Source organism: Oncorhynchus nerka, linkage group LG25, assembly GCF_034236695.1.
Source record: "Oncorhynchus nerka isolate Pitt River linkage group LG25, Oner_Uvic_2.0, whole genome shotgun sequence".
Taxonomy (NCBI): domain Eukaryota; kingdom Metazoa; phylum Chordata; class Actinopteri; order Salmoniformes; family Salmonidae; genus Oncorhynchus; species Oncorhynchus nerka.
Genome location: NC_088420.1, coordinates 43,374,074 through 43,391,929, shown reverse-complemented (window position 1 = coordinate 43,391,929; position 17,856 = coordinate 43,374,074). Strand labels below are relative to the sequence as shown.

General features: G+C 44.5%; 1 protein-coding gene, 1 long non-coding RNA gene and 2 other non-coding genes across 6 annotated transcripts; 2 read left to right on the top strand and 2 right to left on the bottom strand.

Moving 5' to 3' along the window:
- Positions 1-2,840: 2,840 nt before the first annotated feature.
- On the bottom strand, positions 2,841-2,913 carry trnar-acg (transfer RNA arginine (anticodon ACG)). Its single transcript has one exon. It is a non-coding gene; the product is annotated as a tRNA-Arg (tRNA).
- Positions 2,914-3,525: 612 nt separating this feature from the next.
- On the top strand, positions 3,526-6,189 carry LOC135564541 (uncharacterized). Its single transcript, XR_010461127.1, has 2 exons — positions 3,526-4,277; positions 5,094-6,189. It is a non-coding gene; the product is annotated as an uncharacterized LOC135564541 (long non-coding RNA).
- Positions 6,167-16,845, bottom strand: LOC115109539 (DNA polymerase subunit gamma-1-like). Of its 3 annotated transcripts, none has more exons than XM_029634531.2 (22): positions 16,774-16,845; positions 15,875-16,520; positions 15,370-15,565; positions 14,869-15,042; positions 14,510-14,656; positions 13,331-13,410; positions 12,894-13,076; positions 12,410-12,546; positions 11,908-12,031; positions 11,371-11,610; positions 11,060-11,177; positions 10,208-10,282; positions 9,914-10,030; positions 9,546-9,706; positions 9,164-9,335; positions 8,921-9,056; positions 8,413-8,659; positions 7,895-8,017; positions 7,458-7,626; positions 7,156-7,364; positions 6,789-6,949; positions 6,167-6,457 (listed from the first exon to the last, which is right to left on the bottom strand). In XM_029634531.2, exons 2-22 carry the CDS (start codon positions 16,453-16,455, stop codon positions 6,393-6,395), a joined length of 3,615 nt encoding a protein of 1,204 aa, XP_029490391.2. In that variant the 5' UTR covers positions 16,456-16,520; positions 16,774-16,845; the 3' UTR covers positions 6,167-6,392. The 3 variants fall into 3 exon arrangements, with proteins under 3 accessions (XP_029490391.2, XP_029490390.2, XP_029490392.2); XM_029634530.2 differs by having other exon boundaries at positions 16,686-16,838; XM_029634532.2 differs by lacking the exons at positions 6,167-6,457; positions 6,789-6,949; positions 7,156-7,364 and having other exon boundaries at positions 7,540-7,626; positions 7,878-8,017; positions 16,686-16,839.
- A 427-nt stretch (positions 16,846-17,272) lies between these two features.
- Positions 17,273-17,345, top strand: trnar-ucg (transfer RNA arginine (anticodon UCG)). The gene has a single exon. It is a non-coding gene; the product is annotated as a tRNA-Arg (tRNA).
- The last annotated feature ends 511 nt before the right edge of the window (positions 17,346-17,856 follow it).

Here is a 17,856-nt window from a genome sequence, read left to right as displayed (position 1 = left end):
CATCTAGAACAGAGTTTCACAACTGGCAGCCCATGGGTGATTTTATTCCCCCCCATAAAGAATTCCCACGCACAATAAGAAAGATAATCAGTGCTTTCAGAAAGTATTCAGACCTCTTGTCTTTTCCACATTTTGTTATGTTACAGCCTTATTCTAAAATGTATTTCAAAAAATAATAATCCTCATCAATCTACACACAATACCCCATCTCTGTACTTTGCTCCGTTCACCTATCCCTCGATCCTGTCTACTCGCCCAGTCCTTGTTGCTGGAAAAATGCTGCCATCACCATGCTTCACCGTAGGGATGGTGCCAGGATTCCTCCAAACATGACGCTTGGCATTCAGGCCAAAGAGTTCAATATTGGTTTCATCAGACCAGAGAATCATGTTTGTCATGGTCTGAGTGCTTTAGGTGCCTTTTGGTGAGGAGTGGCTTCCGTCTGGCCATTCTACCATAAAGGCATGATTGGTGGAGTGCTGCAGAGCTGGTTGTCCTCCTGGAAGGTTCTCCCATCTCCACAGACGAACTGTGGAGCTCTGTCAAAGTGGCCATAGGGTTCTTGCTCACCTCCCTGACCAAGGCCCTTCTCCCCCGATTGCTCAGTTTTGCCAGCTCTAGAAAGATCCTTGGTGTTACAAACTTCTTCCATTTAAGAATGATGGCGCCATTAACTCGCCGATTTATGCATTGATATAATCTGGATGCGTTTGATGTATTTATTCCAAAATATAAAGCAAACAATAGATATCCTTTTTGCCTTTTTCTTTAACAAAGGGTATGTTGTACCCTCACTCAATTCGAGCCCTGGTTTTAGTCAAACACACCAAGCCCTTCCCAGACACGGAGGTATTTCATCAGTGCATGTGACCGTACTGGAGTATTTGGCTATACCGAAATCTATGGATAGGATAATTGTGTCTGTCAAACAGGTAGGCTTACCACTTACCGAGATGAAGAAATATGCTCCAATTATATATGTTTATGCCCATAAAAAAAAATTGGTGCACACGTGCACATATAGGAGGTCCCTTACCAGGCAGAAAGGAATTTGACTTTAACCCCTGCATGGGAGAGTTACACTGTTGCTATCACTATGCAACCTACTACCTATAGTAGGAAAACGAGTTTCTTATTAATAATATCACACCTGTTATCACACATGGCACGACCACATAATTGTTACAATTATAATAAAAATAACACTTTTATATAACATATTTAACATATATTTTAATATTCATGTACTGTAAAACAGAGTAAGATCGTTTGAGCTTTGGAAACAAGTGCTCTCATAAATGCATGGTGGGCCTCGTTTTGTTGGAGCAGTGTAAATTAAGCTTTATGCTAATCACCCTACCTTAACGAATTTCGTTAATTTACATATCGAATGTATTTATTTCGTCAACACCTAGAGTGGCATCTTTTCCTTGCTGTGGTGCTGCATTGCAGTCAGAGATGTTTTCTCTCTGGTAGCTGTCCATGGTCCTGAAATCAAATAATTTGAGTTTGCTTGGACACCAGCCTGATCTCCAGCTCATTCAATCTCTGGAAACGATTTAGGGGGTCATGCGACTTCTCATGCGAGCTGAAGAGGTGGCACAGATTCTTCCAGTCCCTGATTCCATCCCTGTCCTCGTAGGCTTGTAATTCCCCACATCGGCTGATGGAAATTGCTGCACGCTGAATTTCTTTGGTTTAGAGATTGTGCCTCTTTTGTCGTAGTTTAAAAAAATGTTATATTCGCTTTCTGATAGTTTTTTTTCTCTTAGACATGGTAGCAAATTGTTTCAAATCTCTAAAGATTACTTATAGCTAAAATGATATTCACTAGTAGTAGCTAGCTGACGTTAACAGGCTAGGTTAGGCTACTGCCTTAATCACTAATCATCTTCCTCACACACAAACATAAAAGAAAAACACAATAATTTAACTGGCAGATTCACTTTTATGAATGTTTCACAAATTGGATAATCCCATATAAACACACAATTTCGAGAGAAGCGGAAATTGGGTGGGGGCGGGAACTGCATCAACGTTATGAGCTGGTGGCTGGAATGCCGCGGGCGGTGTAGTAGTCGATCAGGGGCGCCGAAGGGCGCCAGTCAATTGTCAAAATGCCGCCCCAAATTCAAGTGTCGCCACTAATCTAGCCTAATGAGAGGGCCGGGCTTGCAGGATGCACCTGAGCTCAATTTCGAGTCTCATAGCAAAGGGTCTGAATACTTATGTAAATGGGGTATTTCTGTTTTGTTTTTTAAATAAATTTGCAAACATTAAAAAAAAACTGTTTTCGCTTTGTCTTTATGAGGTATTGTGTGTAGATTGGTGAGAAATAAAAACATATTTGAATACATTTTAGAATAAGGCTGTAACTTAACAAAATGTGGAAAAAGGGAAGAGGTCTGAATACCTTCCGAATGCACTGTATGTGATCGTATACAAACGTGAGCAAGGTTTGAAATTATTATGTTTTAACCTAATGTTATATCTGTTTGAGCTACTTGTTGTCAATTTTCAGTCTACAAATTATTTGTAATTATGTTCCGGGCCCTGACCATCCGCTCAAGAAAAAACCCGTCCCACGGCTGAATCTAGTTGATGATCCCTGATCTAGAGTCCTCTGAAGCAATGGTCGTAAATGTCCACTTAATTACGAATGCAGCATCACATACGGGACTTCTCAATGTATATATATGTTTTATCATGCAACACGTGCTAAATTAAATTAACCGACATGGATGGAAAAAAATCAATATATATATATATATATATATACACGCACGTGTTGCATGATATAACTTGTCTAAATGAATTTAACCTAGATGGATGGAAAAATTCGAGCCAGCCAGGAGTCGAACCTAGAATCTTCTGATCCGTAGTCAGACGCGTTATCCATTGCGCCACTGGCCCACAGCCATCCTGTATAACCCACGTCTATTTATAGGTATATGTGACGTCATCACGTGAGCCCCATTCATTCCATACAGTTAGCAGCTTCTAGTTCCAACAATTCCGTAATATCTACCAAATTCACAACAACTACCTTATACACTCCAAATGAACAATCGTTTATTTCTTGAGAAGGTCGCCTGTCGAGCTCGCAAAACTTTGATGAGATGGAGACTGCTTCACTTGCTTTGGCAATGTTAACACGTTTCCCGTGCCAACAAAGCCCCTTGAATTGAAATTGAATTGACTGCAGGTGGGCAGGTGTTGAACGGTTTCCTGCATCACCTCTTCCTATGAAGGGTTTGATCGAACTTCGTAGCTAGCAAGCGAGAAAACATTTTCCTATATCTTCTGCTAACGTTACCTTCCCTGCCACGGTCGGATAAATTATCCCGCTAACACAACATGGGCATATGCATATTTCACCAATATAACTAGCTACTCGTTGTATATTCGGGTTGCTAAATTTAGTTCTGAGTAAGTCGTCTGTTGCTTTTCACGAGAAAAAAATTGACATGCAGCACGTGCTGGGCGTTCCAAACATACACAGGGAGCCAATCACTGGCATGCAAACAATAACGACAGGAAAAGGTTTGCTGGTGGGAATTTCGTTGGTGACTCAAAAGAACAACAAAAAGCATTGAGCTAAAGCTAGCTAGCTATATCACACCAAACAAATGTGTGTAAGTTACTGTACATGGATCGTTCAAGACGATCCAGCTAACGCGACGTGACTCAACGTTTTGACCCTCACCTCTCTCTGCCACCAGTAGCAGCTATATCCATTTAGTAGCAAGTGACTCGAAACTTAGCATCAGCCTTATATAATAAAATAAAGACCAGTATACGGTTGGTTCAGTCAATATCCGACCTTAAACAGTAAGACGGATAATCATTTCACTGCATTAATTCATTTTTCTTAGTCGTCCACAATATTTAATTAATGAACATAGACGGTGTGGGCGTAGAGGATACGTGTGCTAGCTGTTTTCCAAGTACAAGCGGTCTTATCTGACGTTACCTGACCATCGCTCCAGCTAGCTACCTTTCGCCAGGTTAGTTGTAAATAAGGGCAACCAACAAGTAACGTTAGATACCATTAGCTAGCTAGCTAGCTGCCTTCCTTCAATACTTGGTGGCTTTACTGACAGACAAGACATAACTCATATTAAAAGCCACCAACCATCGACCTAAAGGCTAAGCTAGCTATCATACCAAAAAAGTGTGTGTGTGCCTGTACAACAAGGATCCTTCAAAACTATCCAGCCCCAGCTAACACGGCTTGACATACCACGTTTTGACCATCACCCTCTCTCTGCCATCAGGTGAGTATGAATTATCAACAATTGCCTATATGCTGTAGGCAGCTACCTATAGGTGGTCATTCTCTTCCCTCCACCTATAATAATGGCAGAGATTAAATTAATTAAGATAGATCGTTCAACCATTCAATTATTCTCAATGGTAATTCGTGAGTATATCTGTAGATAATTAGGTGGGCATACTGAGTATGCCTGTGTATGGCCACCACTACACCTGCACCGCTGGGTGAGATCGAAGCTGGCAGTGTTAAGTGACACAAACACAGATAGGCAGGCACAACACTTCTGCCATTCCCTGCCTTGTATGGTATGGCTTTGTATACTGAACAAAAATAAGCACAGCATTTAACGATTTTACTGAGTTTTATATAAGGAAATCAGTCAATTGAAATAAATTAATTAGGCCTTAATCTATGGATTTCACATGACTGGGCAAGATCACAGCCATGGGTAGGCCTGGGAGGGCATAGGCCCACTCAGTGGGGAGCCAGGCCCAGGCAATCAGAATGAGTTTTCCCCCACAAAGGCTCTCAACTGACTCTACAGTGCTACTCCTACATCACCTATGTGTAGGTATAGCCTCATGTTGACGTAATCTATGCAGCCATTGTCTGCCAACAGGTGGCATCGTTTGTTCCTAAACCCTCGACCTATGACACTATGGACAGATTAACTAAGTGTTTGCACTGTTTTTTCAGCAAATGCTTAGTAGATCTGGCCATAGGGCCTCTAGCGAATACAACTTTTCTTGTTGACACTGTCCTCTCGTTAAGAGACCCTTTCATGTTATTGTGACCTTTGACATGTGTTTTCCTGCAGTGTTAAGTTGGCTGGAGGAGGTGCAGATGACAAGAAGAAGATAAAGGAGGGGGGGAGGCCACCACTACAGCGTCTGTACGGAGTTTCTGTTACACACATTTGATTTACAGCTACAAAGTAATGCCCACCCACTTCAACTGATATGTTGAGCCTTGGTCTAACTAAAACCACGTGTACTGTTCTCCCATTCTCAAGGCAAAACTCCTGTGTGAGACCAAGGCCATTCCCAACCTGATATACAGTATAGAGCAGTATGAGAAATACCTCATCAACCTCTCCAAGAAATCAAAGTTATGTATGGGAGTGCTTTGGGATGGGAGATTGTCTCAAATTGAATGTAAGTGTCTACTTGTAACCAAACATAAAGCAAGATGAGGACACACAATAGAAGATAGAGCCTTGTGGGACATTTCAGTAAAATAACATCTCCACAAACTAAACATACACTGCATTATTGTAACAAGATAAAACGGGTGTCTGTGTGTTGCGTAGGTGAATCTTATTCAGTACATGAAGCTGAGAGATTTCTGCAGGAGCAGGACAAGTCAGCATCAACCATAACACTGACACACATGACAGCTATCCAAAACATTGGTTTAGTCTCCTATTCACTCAGCTCCATCATGACCTGTCACACCAAATTTACTTATGCTTTATTAGTCCTGCCCATACGCCCGCATTCCTCACATCGTCCTGTTCAATAGCACATATCACATTTATAAGTTATAACTCCATGGATACATTTTTCTTTTGGTTCTCCTATTTTTCCCCAGACCCAATGGTGTGAGCTAAAGTATGTGTCTGACACCACATATCCAATTGCGTGTTGAAGAGGATAAGTGCTGCTTTGGATCTTTTCCTTCTTTAGACCACAGCCTCTCAGGAGCCAGAGCAGAGCCAGGAGCCCAAGAGGAAGCAGTGATGGAAAACAATACATGTTTTTCCCTCTAAACCGCTCAATAGACTCCTCTCTCAACCAGTCTGGAGCTGCCCCCATTCATTCGGATGATCCACTGAAATGGGTTGTGTTCATTTGGGCTAACTGTAGCAAAATAATTGCAGCCAAAAACAAATTAGCCCTTAAAAAAAAAAATTTTTAATAAAATGGGACAACTCTAGATAGTACAACTCCGCTGCTGACTGTTTTCTTCTGTTTGGTGCCTTATGAACGTGACCCTGCAGTTCCCATTGACGTCATTGGTTTGACTCAGTGCCTGGGTTGGGTCAGCCCTGGAGGACCTTTATCCCATGATGCCCCTGTCTGCACGAGCTACACAGAAGACTGGTCTGTTCACCCTGTTATCTCCCTTTCCCCAGAGAGCCTTTGGTGATGTCTATGATTTGGTATATGTCCAGAGCCTCGCCTGTGGAGATTCAATGTGTGGTTATTCTAGGTACATGCTGTACAGAGAAAGATACAAGAGGTTGAAGATGTTTTCTATTATCTCATCATTTGTTTAAAGCTTTCACTTAGCATACTGAGAGCATGCAGACATTTCTGCTTATTCATTTACTGTGAAAATGTTACTATTTAAAACATGTTTCTAAATTATATAATGTTTCTAAAATTATTTTTAGAAATAAGGTTGCAACACATGCACACTACAATCTGAAGACATTCTGGGGCTGTATGTATGAAGCACAGGTTTTAAGAGCAGCAGTTTAAAGAATGATGTACAGTGATGATATACTCACCCTGTGGGAGGCCGTATTTGCGCTCCAGCCCTGTGGGGTTGGAGGGAGTCACACAGTCCATGGTCACCTCCTTCCTCAGACAGCGGTCAATGTCCACGGCACTGAAGAAGGCCACTGACTGGGGCAGGTCCTGCATACCCAGTGCATGGGTAAACATACACCTGTAAAGTATGAAGGAACACAATGTCTCAAGTCTGTTCAATAAGCTGTTTATGTAAAACAAGTAACTCACAGGCTATGAATAACAATTACATAATACTTTCAATTTTCAGTCATTTTTGTATATTATCCTGAAAGAAAGTATTTTGCAAGGGGAGATGTGGCAAGTCATCAGCAGGAGTGTATGAGTCAGGGCAGTACTACTGACCTTGTGAGAAGGTTGGTGATCTGCAGGGCCAGTGCTGCCCGGTAGCGGTCTTCGCTGCGGACCAGGTAGCGTACCTCGTCGTGGATGCTGACGCAGAAGCGTCCGTCGATGTCGTGCTCCTCCATCAGCCAGCGCATGGCCACCAGCATCAGGTGGAGGTAGTCCACCGCCGAGCTCTGCACCACCCAGTTCACTCTGCTGGTGATGAACTGACACACACACAAACACGTTAAATCTCTAAATTTAAAATGTGTGTTTGATTCTGTTCTTATGATTGTGTGTTTCTCCTGGTATCTCCTGACCTCGTCTTTGACAGCCTGAGGCTCCAGGGCTCTGCTAATCCTGCAGCCCAGGACAGGGGTGGCTGGCTGGGCTGAGAGGGCAATGCTCTCCAGCTTGTTGAACATCTCTGACTCCGTACCACCAGCCCACAGACGCTGGCCCGCCACCTCCCACTTCCTCCTCCGAGAACTGCACGGCAAATCAGGAGAGAATGAGATAGAAATTAAGTGTGTCCCTAGCCAGATCTACAGCAGTATCTGGAGGTCGGGGGGTCAGATGTAGTGAAGAACTTCAGTTCATACAATGCTGACATTAGTGCTAGGTTCAAAAAAATCTCGAACCACTATTTGCAGAACTGAAGGAACCTGATAGGTGTAAACAATGGCTCCACATGGCGATGGCTCCGCATAGCCTTCTAATGGGCTTAGGAGCACACTCACCCACACTGCTGCCTCACCTTTGGGAGGCCAGTCTTGTGATCCGGCGGAGATCCTGCGGGGAGACGCTCCCATCTTCGTCCCTTTCCACCTCCACATCCAGCTCCTTCAGCAGCCACTCACCCTCCTCAGACAGACGGTACCTAGCATCAAACACGGCTCAGTGTGGCTCATCCTTTCTGTAATTTAATCCTCCAAACATCCAAGGAGTCCCTTGTTGTGCTTAGAATTACTATCTACTGCTCTGTGCACATATAGATACATTTAAAGTGCTTAGATCCAAGCTTAAACCTCCAAAAGAGCAAGGATAGGCGAGTTTGATTTTCACAGTACAGCTCCAAACTCCCATCATGTTAGCCATACTGTACCCCTCGGCGAGGTGCTACACATTGGTAGTAGATGAGGGGAGTCCTCCCTCTTCACAATCTGAAGCGCTTTGATCACTAGATCTACATCTGCAATGGCATATTCTGTTGTCTATACAGCGAATAGGGTGTCATCACTACTTAAATCCAATCCATCACTATCCTTCCTGTACCTGCGTAGGCCCTTGGTGAGGGCATACATCTGCCGGGCCTTGCTGGCGGCCTCTGGCTGGCTGAGGCGGTGGTTGAACTGCATGAGCAGACGCTCGGCGAAAGGCTGCCCAGCGCCGTAGATGCGTCCGTAGTTGAAGACCTTGGCATGTTCGCGGCTGATGCCCACCGTGTCAGCCGTGCGGCTGTGCAAGTCAGTGCCCTGGCTCTTCTTGCCCTGCAGGGTCATCCAGCCGAACGCTGTGCAGCCTGGACACAGTAACAGATACATGATTAACAGGCCACGTTTATGACTGAATGGATTCCTCAAGTCCATAGATATGGGGCCCTGTTTAAAAACATGCTATATGTGACAAAATACAAACAGACACTGAAATATTCTGACTGGGAATGAGTTCATTAGATTTCCATCTTTAATGGACATTGTCAGAAACTCACATTTCTGACCATTCACATAGCAAACTGAATACAGCATCAATCAGAGTATCAGTGCTAGGGGTGAAGCCTCACCATGCATGCCACCAAAGTGGGCCTCTCCCAGAACGGCAGCGATCCAGAGCTCCTGGGAGTCCACGTCCGCCCCCACCAGGTGGTACCCAGGGGGCACCTGTACCATGGCCTTCAGCTCACTGCCCACTCGATCCCGCTGCACAGACCACATACAACCTCTATATCAGTGGCTCCCTTAAAAAAGCTGTGTTGCCCAATACACTCCCGCCATAGTTCTCTTTCTCTCGCTTTCTATTCTCTTACCCGAGCGTTGCTGGCAGTCAGCCACGTTGGCTCCACAGCCCTGCGGGTGACGGTTCCCGCGGTGATGACCTGGGGCAAGATGGCGCCGTACTGCCCCTCCTCATCATACTCTTCATGCCTGCTGACACTGCGAGGGAGCTCCCCTTTCCTCAGCCACACCACCTTCTGAGAGCTGCCAGGACACATCAGACATGATAACACAACTGTAATTTAACCCTCTAGGAATTATCATTTCTTATTTCTCATTGTGTCTGGCCATGATGATTAGCAATGTAACTGCAGTACGTCTTCAACTATTCTTTTCCAGAAATTAATTTAATTCCTATTTATTAAGTCATTCTTACATGTAACTGTCCACATGAAGTGGAGCCTGGGTGCCTACCTGATGCGTTTCTGGGCATTCCTCCAGAAAGAGATCATCTTGTTTATCTCCAGAGCCCGGGTGGCGTTGGTGGCCCCCCGCCCCGCTCTCAGGGTGCCGTCTTCCATCTTGGACAGGAAGTCCTTGGAGAAGGGGCTGCCCACGTTGTTGTCATTTCCATCCTGTAGCCAAAACAGTCTCTTAAGCATTTATGGGTGTGTTCAGGTGCACAGATTCTAGGATCATTCTATTAAATACTTGATACAGACAATATACCCATGCAAGATTAAGTGACCGATTTGAGTTAGGATTCGCCCCTATGAGAGGATCGGCATTTTGTTTCGGCACAACACAAATTAGGTCAGCATCGCATAGATCAGTTGATATACCTTGTGTGGGAGTTTGAAAAACCAGCAGCCCGGAAAGTTGACATCGTTGTAAGGTCCATTTCCATGGTGATAGGGACAGTGACTCTCACCTGGTAGAGAATTAATATCCTGCATTTCCTGGTTACATAACATAGAACATGTCACCCAACGCATTAAAATCCTAAAGATCATTAAGGTAATAGGTGAAATGTGTAGGAGGGGACCATAGAGATGTATAGAGGGCACACTTGCCACAATAATCAATGTCAACGAGAGGTGTGCCCTCGTTCCATCTCTATGGAGGGGACAGTTCACCTTATTGCTCTTCCTAGTCACCCTGCCACCGTTCTCCTCCTCTGACACACTTTCCAAGCGACCCAACTCTTCCACCTACAGGTTAACACAGGAAAGACACCCACCTGTTATACTTTGACAGGAGAGGATATTTGCTATTTGCACTGAATTCCTAGTTGATATGAAGATCATTCTCTGTGAGTAATTCTTTATTAAACAGTTATCATGTAATTTATATATTCCAGCTATTAAAACTATAATCAGCAGTTGAACGAACCCCCACCCCCACGTTTTGGTAAAAAGCTGAAGGATGGGCCTGAAGAAATGTAACCACTCTCAAATTCATAGACAGAGCTATGGGTTCAAGGACTGACCATCCATGATATCAACTTTACAGTTTTATCATGTTTTGAGGCTATACAGTGTTTGTTTACATGTAAAACAAGTGTATATTTTGGGTTCTGATGGGGAATGACAGTTGAACTAAGCTCATGGCGCATTTTTATTTTATTTAACCTTTATTTAACTAGGCAAGTCAGTTAAGAACAAATTCTTATTTTACAATGACTGCCTACCACGGCCAAACCCTCCCCTAACCCGGACCGCGCTGTGCCAATTGTGCACCGCCCCTATGGGACTCCCGATCACTGCCGGTTGTGATACAGCCCGGGATCGAACCAGGGTCTGTAGTGATGCCTCTAGCACTGAGATGCAGTGCCTTAGACCGCTGCGCCACTCGTTATATTCTTTATGAATCAATGGGTACATATAATTAAGTGCAAAATAGATGTAGCAACTGAGGATTTTAGCTTTAACGCTAATTCAGATGTCATGAAGACAGACCCATCTTGTGTGTGTGTGTCAAGGTCTTACCGTCTGCCACAGTGTGCTGTCGGTTAGCATGAGGTCATCAGAGAGGCCGTTGTCCAGACACCTAGGCTGCTCTTTACCTTTCTGCTCACAGTACTCTCTGTACACACTTTCTATGGCCCTGTGAGTTACAACAACACACAGAGGTAATTATACACACACTACCACTGGTGGATGCACTTAGAGTACACCCAGTGATGTGGTAACAAAAATAAATAATTAAATTCACTTGACTCATCCCTGAGCCTCCTTTGTCTTTGGTCTCGGTTTCCCCTGGTGCCCCTGACTGAGCTGTGTGTTGTGCTGTGACCTACCTGTGGGGACACACAGGCCCCATGGTGTCCTCCTCCCCCCCATGGGGTTCCATCAGGTTGTCCCTGCGGCCAGGCACCAGGTAGCCCCAGCCGTGCTGCTCCGTGTAGTGCAGGGGGAAGCCGTCCCACGTCAGCCCCATCAGCTTGGGAGTCACCCGCATAGCCAGACTGATCAGGCTGGCCCCCGGCGACCAGCTCTCCTCCTCCTCCGACATCTTCACACACAACTTACGATACCACCTGGTAAGGTAGGGAGGAATAGACTGGCTGTTTCTCAATGGGATTTCCTCGTTTTCTTGCCTCCCTTTTCACTGTGTAGGAGAAGGTCCTTCCCCTCCTACCTTCTTCTCCAGTGCATTTTGAGGCAAGGAGAGAGGATGCGAGGAATCAAGGAAAGATTGAGAAAGAGCTCAAATGAGAATTGTTGCCTGATGTATTTCACAGCCACAGTTATCTGTACCGGGGTGTTAGTGTGTTATATTAGTTAACAGTTAGCTACATGGAGCTCCACAGGGGGCCCAGTACAGCCCAGCTTACCCAGGATGTCCAGGCAGGTGCTGTCTCCTCTTAGGCAGCCTGCTGACCATCTTCTTCAGCCTCTCCAGAGCCTCCCTACTTGGGCACGTTTCTGCTATCTCCTCCTCAGTGGGGGGACCTGGGTCTGACAGCACAACAACACTGCTAAGTCACCTGCTAGTTTTAATCCAAGTCAACACAGCAGCAGAGTCAATCATTTTACAGCTCCACAAGACACCTTTACCCCAATGGGATCCAATATAAGCACAAAACAACTTAGCAAGACAGAATAGTCCTGCAGTACTGGTATTGGTCCCGGAACCATATACCAGTCTTAACTAGTTTTATGAAAGGCCCTTGGTCTATCTCTGTTCCAGGCACATATGTACTAAGAGTCAGAGTAGGAGTGCTTATATTGTGTCAGTTTTGCATTTATATCATAAGATTGTATGGACAGGGGATCTGATCCTAGATCAGCACTCCTTTTTAAATATGGGCCCTGGTATATAGTGTGAGCTCCTACCCTGATCCCAGTCTCTCAATGGTGTGCTGGGTGCTGGCTCAGCCTCTGAGCGTTTTCTCTTGCTGACGGTCACCTTCTTCTGCTTGAACTCCTGGACGTCCCATTCCACATCCCAAAGCCAGGCGTCCTCCTTATACCTTACAAAGAAACAGTCCGTTATTTTAAGGCCGCAGCCACAATCAGACGGATGAACACATAAAAAATCGCATGATGTACATCATTGTTAGCTTTTCTTCATCAAATGTGTTACTCATCTCTTTTTTTCCCCCAAACAAGTTTGGACAAGTTGCATACGTAAAAAGACAGATCGTTTGAAAAGGCATTAGCTCCATCCGAAATTCTCAGACACAAAATCCCAATATGACCATAGTCTTAAACACACGCATATCCAGTACGTATGCACACACCATAGAGTATTTACAATGTTATTATGTAAGCCTCATTGCTTCATAAAACAAGTACTGCATGCATTACGGTCCCTCACCTGTCGTCCTGTAGCAGTTGACAAGCGTCATCCGCAAGACTCATCAGACTCTTCTTCATCTCTCTCTGCAGCTCCTCAAACGTGTCTTGAGAGTCTTCCAGGTACCTCCCCCAGTTCTGATTGACAGGTAGGTAGCACCCGCCCATCTCCAGCATCCCTGCAAATGTTACTGGATGAGGGCACCTGTGTACAGACAAAGGAGGGACAGTGATTGGTTGAGAGACTACTGTCCAATGATTGGCAGGTGGCGAGGGAGATGGGTTAGCTTGGTCCTAGATCTGTTTGTGTTATCTTGCCAACTCCAATAAACAGATCTGGGATCAAGCTAGAGATGCCCCTAAAAGTAAAACATATTGTGGCTTTGCCTCTTGGGCATTATTATATTATTGTTATTAAATTAAGTTTTTTAATTAATTAAGCAAATGTGGTTGTCTGACCTCTCCATGAAGAGGGGCAGCTGCTCACAGAACACCTGGTGAGTGGCCTGGACGTCCAGAGCGCAGTACTGCATCAGCTCCTGCAGGGGGCAGCAAAGAAATGACTCCGTTATGACTCAACTACAGTGGGTGAATAATGATTTGGTTTGGGCATATACAGTACCAGTCAAAGGTTTGGACACATATTCGTTTAAAAAAATATATTGTCTACATTGTAGAATAATAGTGAAGACATCAAAACTATGACATAACACATGGAATCATGTAGTAACCAAAAAAAGTGTTAAATCAAAATATATTTTAGATTCTTCAAAGTAGCCACCCTTTGCCTTGACAGTTTTGCACACTCTTGGCATTCTCTCAAACAGCTTCATGATGTAGTCACCTGGAATACATTTCAATTAACAGGTGTGACTTGGTAAAGTTAATTTGTGGAATTCCTTTCCTTCTTAAATGTGTTTGAGCCAATCAGTTGTGCTGTGACAAGTGTGGGTGGTATACAGAAGATAGCCCTATTTGGTAAAAAACCAAGTCCATATTATGGCAAGAACAGCTCAAATAAGCAAAGAGAAATGACAGTCCATCATATAAAATATATTTAGATTTGTTAAACACTTTTTTGGTTACTGCATGATTCCATGTGTTATTTCATAGTTTTGATGTCTTCACTATTAGTCTATAAAATAGTAAAAAATAAAGAAAAACCCTGGAATGAGTAGGTGTGTCCAAACTTTTGACTGATACTGTATGTTCATTGAAAGCCTGTTATTTCCATCCTGACAACTACTTTGAGAGGAAGGGCAATCTAATCTACGATTGATATATCAATTCTTTTACTTTTAAATGAATGAGCCATTTATTCTTGAAGAATATAACTCATGAATGCCTCGTGAGGTTAGTTCAATTGTCCAACCCTAAATCTAATCTTGTTTTACTCCATTTGTAAACAATGTAATTGTAAACAAACACTGTATAGCTTCACAAAATAGTTTAAACTATAATTTTGATCTCATGGATGGTCAGTCCTTGCATCCTTAGCGGCATCTAGCTGATTTCCTAAAAAGGTGGCAGGGAGGCTGCATGTTGTTGTTTAAACTTTTAAGAAAAGCAAATCAATGAGATTTGTAAACAACCAATCATTATTGTACACGAGAGGTTGGACCTCCATTGACCTCTGACCTGGAAGTTGTTCCTGACGTCAGCCATGCTGCCCTTCACAAAGATCTCTCTGGCCTCCTTCTGCAGTGGCTCCCCTCCCACATACAGAGCATGCACATCAGCCAGGTTGTTGATGCTGCTGATATTCACCCAGTCCCATGAGCCGATCTATACACACAACAACAAAACCAATTTATTAACCAATTAACTCCTTTTAAAACTTTGGATACCTGAAGGAAAGAGCCAATCCAGGAAAGGAAGGGCTGAGGAACGAGATTGTTGACCTGCGGATAGGCAACAACAACATTTCTACAGAAAAATCGCAAATCAACAGTTTTCTGTGTCCCATAATCATTGACTAGAAGACAGAGAGCACTGACCATGGGCCCTTCCTTCCGCCCAGGTCGGCCCACTTTCTTCATATGCGCTTTGACCTCCAGGAGGCCACGCCTCTTGCCGTGCTTGTTGGCCATCCACAGCGTGCGCTGGAACCCAGTCAGACCAGAGATGGCCATGTGGAGACTCATGGTGTCCAGGAAACGAGCCTTGGACCCCTGTGGGAAAAGAACACACAGAAGCTGTGTTTCAATCCAAAGGCAGCTCCCTACCTGCTTCCAATGCAAGCATCCATGTGAATTGGGAAACAGCCATAATAATAACAGAAAGCATGAGCCACTCCAAAGACCCTAATGCCTGAGTCACACTGTTGGGACAGCCCCGAGCTGTTCTGGGTTAGCCTGAGGATAATAAAATATCATAGCCAGCACAGCACGGTGCCATTCGGTCCTATAGTGTGAATCCGGCATAAATTACTGTCAATCACACTAAATAGGGATGAATTATGCCTCAAAACGTGTCCCCGTAACCCTGTGAACTCTGACCTTCAGCAGGTACTGCTCCTTGATGTAAGACCGGTCAAAGCTGACGTTGTGACCCACAATCAGTCTCTCCCTCCACTGGCCCTCCGGAGGGCGGCTGGAGTTGGTCGGGGTCTCCATGGGGATGAGGTCAGCAGGGGTCAGCTGGCTGGACCAGGAGTATCTCTCCTCTATCAGACGCTTGCTGCACCACGAGTACCTGGCAGGAAACAGAAAGACAGAATATTCAATGAAACTGCAATACTGACCTGGCCTAAAATAAATAGTCCTTGATAAATAACTGTAATCATTCCTGACCAGTTCCAACACATTATACACCATCAACCTGTCACTAGAAAAGCCTTTCAATATTTGTATATTTACAGATAATTTTACATGAAAAATAAATAGGTACAAATACTAAGAAGAGAAACTGTCTGGTACTGAAATAAAGTTGTCAGTTCCTCCAGCTAATTGTAACAACTCCTCTCTCCCACAGTAGGGTCTTGGTCCTCTCTATTAGTCTCACCAGGCAGTAGGGGATACAGCCACAGCCAGCGTGGGACAGTGTCCCTCTGCCATGCACACCTCCACGTCAAACACCAGGCCTGCCTCGTCTGGGAAGTCAACCCGTTTGGCCTCCCCACCCGGCCCGTAGCGCATCCAGCCCACCTCCCATACCCAGTCCTGGGGCATGGGTGGCAGCGGGGCCTGCTGGAGCTTACTGGCAGCCTCCAGGTAGGGAAGGCTCTGCTTTTGGGCCAGCAGGCGGAAGTGGTCGTTTATGTTCTCTCCGTACATGTGGGGCAGCTGGAGCTCCACACCAGGCAGCAGGGAGGCTTCTTTTCCCCACAGCTGGTGCCTCTGTAGGTGCCTGATGCTCCGCTCCACCTTCTCATCCTCGTACTCCTGCTCTGCGCCGCGGAAGATCTGCTCATGGAGGTTTTGGGACAGCATCTGGATATTGAGGGGGTTCAGGCGGGTCTCTGGGGGGAGGGAGCCCTGGAGGGAGTGGGGCTGCTGGGTGGAGTAGGAGGTACAACATAGTCTCCTCCATAGGACAGAGGAGAGAGGCCCCCGGAAGGGACGAAGATGCAGAAGATGTTGCATTTTCTAACTAGTCCTTACAGTCACTTGTTCCTCCCCTTGGACTTGGTCAGGAACACGATGAAAAACTGAATGGAGAGAGAGCCAAGATGCAACTTTGTGACCATGCAACCATCCCATCAAAGCCATAAAATAATTAATACAAATAAAATGTAATAGCTATATAGATCATCAACACGATCCCCTGGCACTCAATTCCTCACACCAAAACCATGATTGATTCGTAGGCCTACCTGAGAAACCTGCTGATATCTTCAAGCGACAATGCAGAGAATGGTCAGAATGCTGTGTTGACAGCATAATAAAATAGTGATTATTTACCAATCTCGCTGTGAGTCCTACCGCTTTGCAATTCACCGCTGGCCAATGTGACATAAACAATGTGTTTCCCGGTCGCCACTAGTTACCACAGTCACAAAGTCATACTTAAGGTTAAACCCCGCCCATTTCTACAATGTATGTTATTAAAATCTGATTTGAAACCTAACCTTAATCCAAACCACGTTGTTAACCTTATGCCTGACCATAACCTTAAATCAAGACAAAAAAATTATGTTTGCAATACAGACTACTATGACTTTGTGGCTGTGGTAACTAGTGACAACCGGATTTCCCCGGCATGGAGGTTGAAACATTGTAGCAGACCAGTTATCTAGTGACATCCAGTGGTAGGGATGACCTCCCGTACGGAAGTGTAAGATAAGGTGAACATTTTACAAAGTATCTGGCCAGTGTTTGATGAAAATATGCTTTCCGTCTAAACGGTCACTGGTTAAAATGTTCATTTAGTATAATATCATATTTTCATATGATTGTTGTAGGCCTCGTGGCCTAATGGATAAGGCGTCTGACTTCGAATCAGAAGATTGCAGGTTCGAGTCCTGCCGGGGTCAACCTTTTTATACATGAACAATGACGTGAAGATTCCATCCTTGCTTGGTCAATCAGTGACCACATTTATATGCACACCAATATCCCGTTTTAATTTGGGATACTCAACTATTCTGTTTTTAAATTGTCGCATATGAACATCATATCACGTTCACAATAACCCGAAAAAAACTCCCGATTATAAGCAGTGGTGTAAAGTACTTAGGTAAAAATACTTTGAAGTACTACTTCAGACCTTAAACGGGATATGAGCCACTATCCGGAATACTGTGCACATGAAAACGTGGTCAATGTGATTATCACCGATACAATCATACATCAGATATCTGGTATTTTATGTGAATTAAGGATATGGTCCTCTCTTACTTTTTCCTGAAAAGAAAAATGCATCTCAAACTCTGTGCAGTGTGTCTTTTGGGTGTTTGGACTGCTAACCGAATTTTTAAACCCAGAGGCGCAACATCGCGAGACTTCAGGGAATGCTTGCGAAACATACCAAAGGCCGGGGTTTGG

Bases quoted from the DNA above. Each gene is read 5' to 3' on its own strand.
- LOC115109539 (XM_029634531.2), bottom strand. From the start codon at position 16,455: ATGCAACATCTTCTGCATCTTCGTCCCTTCCGGGGGCCTCTCTCCTCT. The intron at 11,611-11,907 runs GTAAGCTGGGCT...CTACCTTACCAG, and splicing joins CACCTGCCTGGACATCCTGG to GTGGTATCGTAAGTTGTGTG. The intron at 9,336-9,545 runs GTAGGCACCCAG...GTGTCCTGGCAG, and splicing joins AATGCCCAGAAACGCATCAG to CTCTCAGAAGGTGGTGTGGC.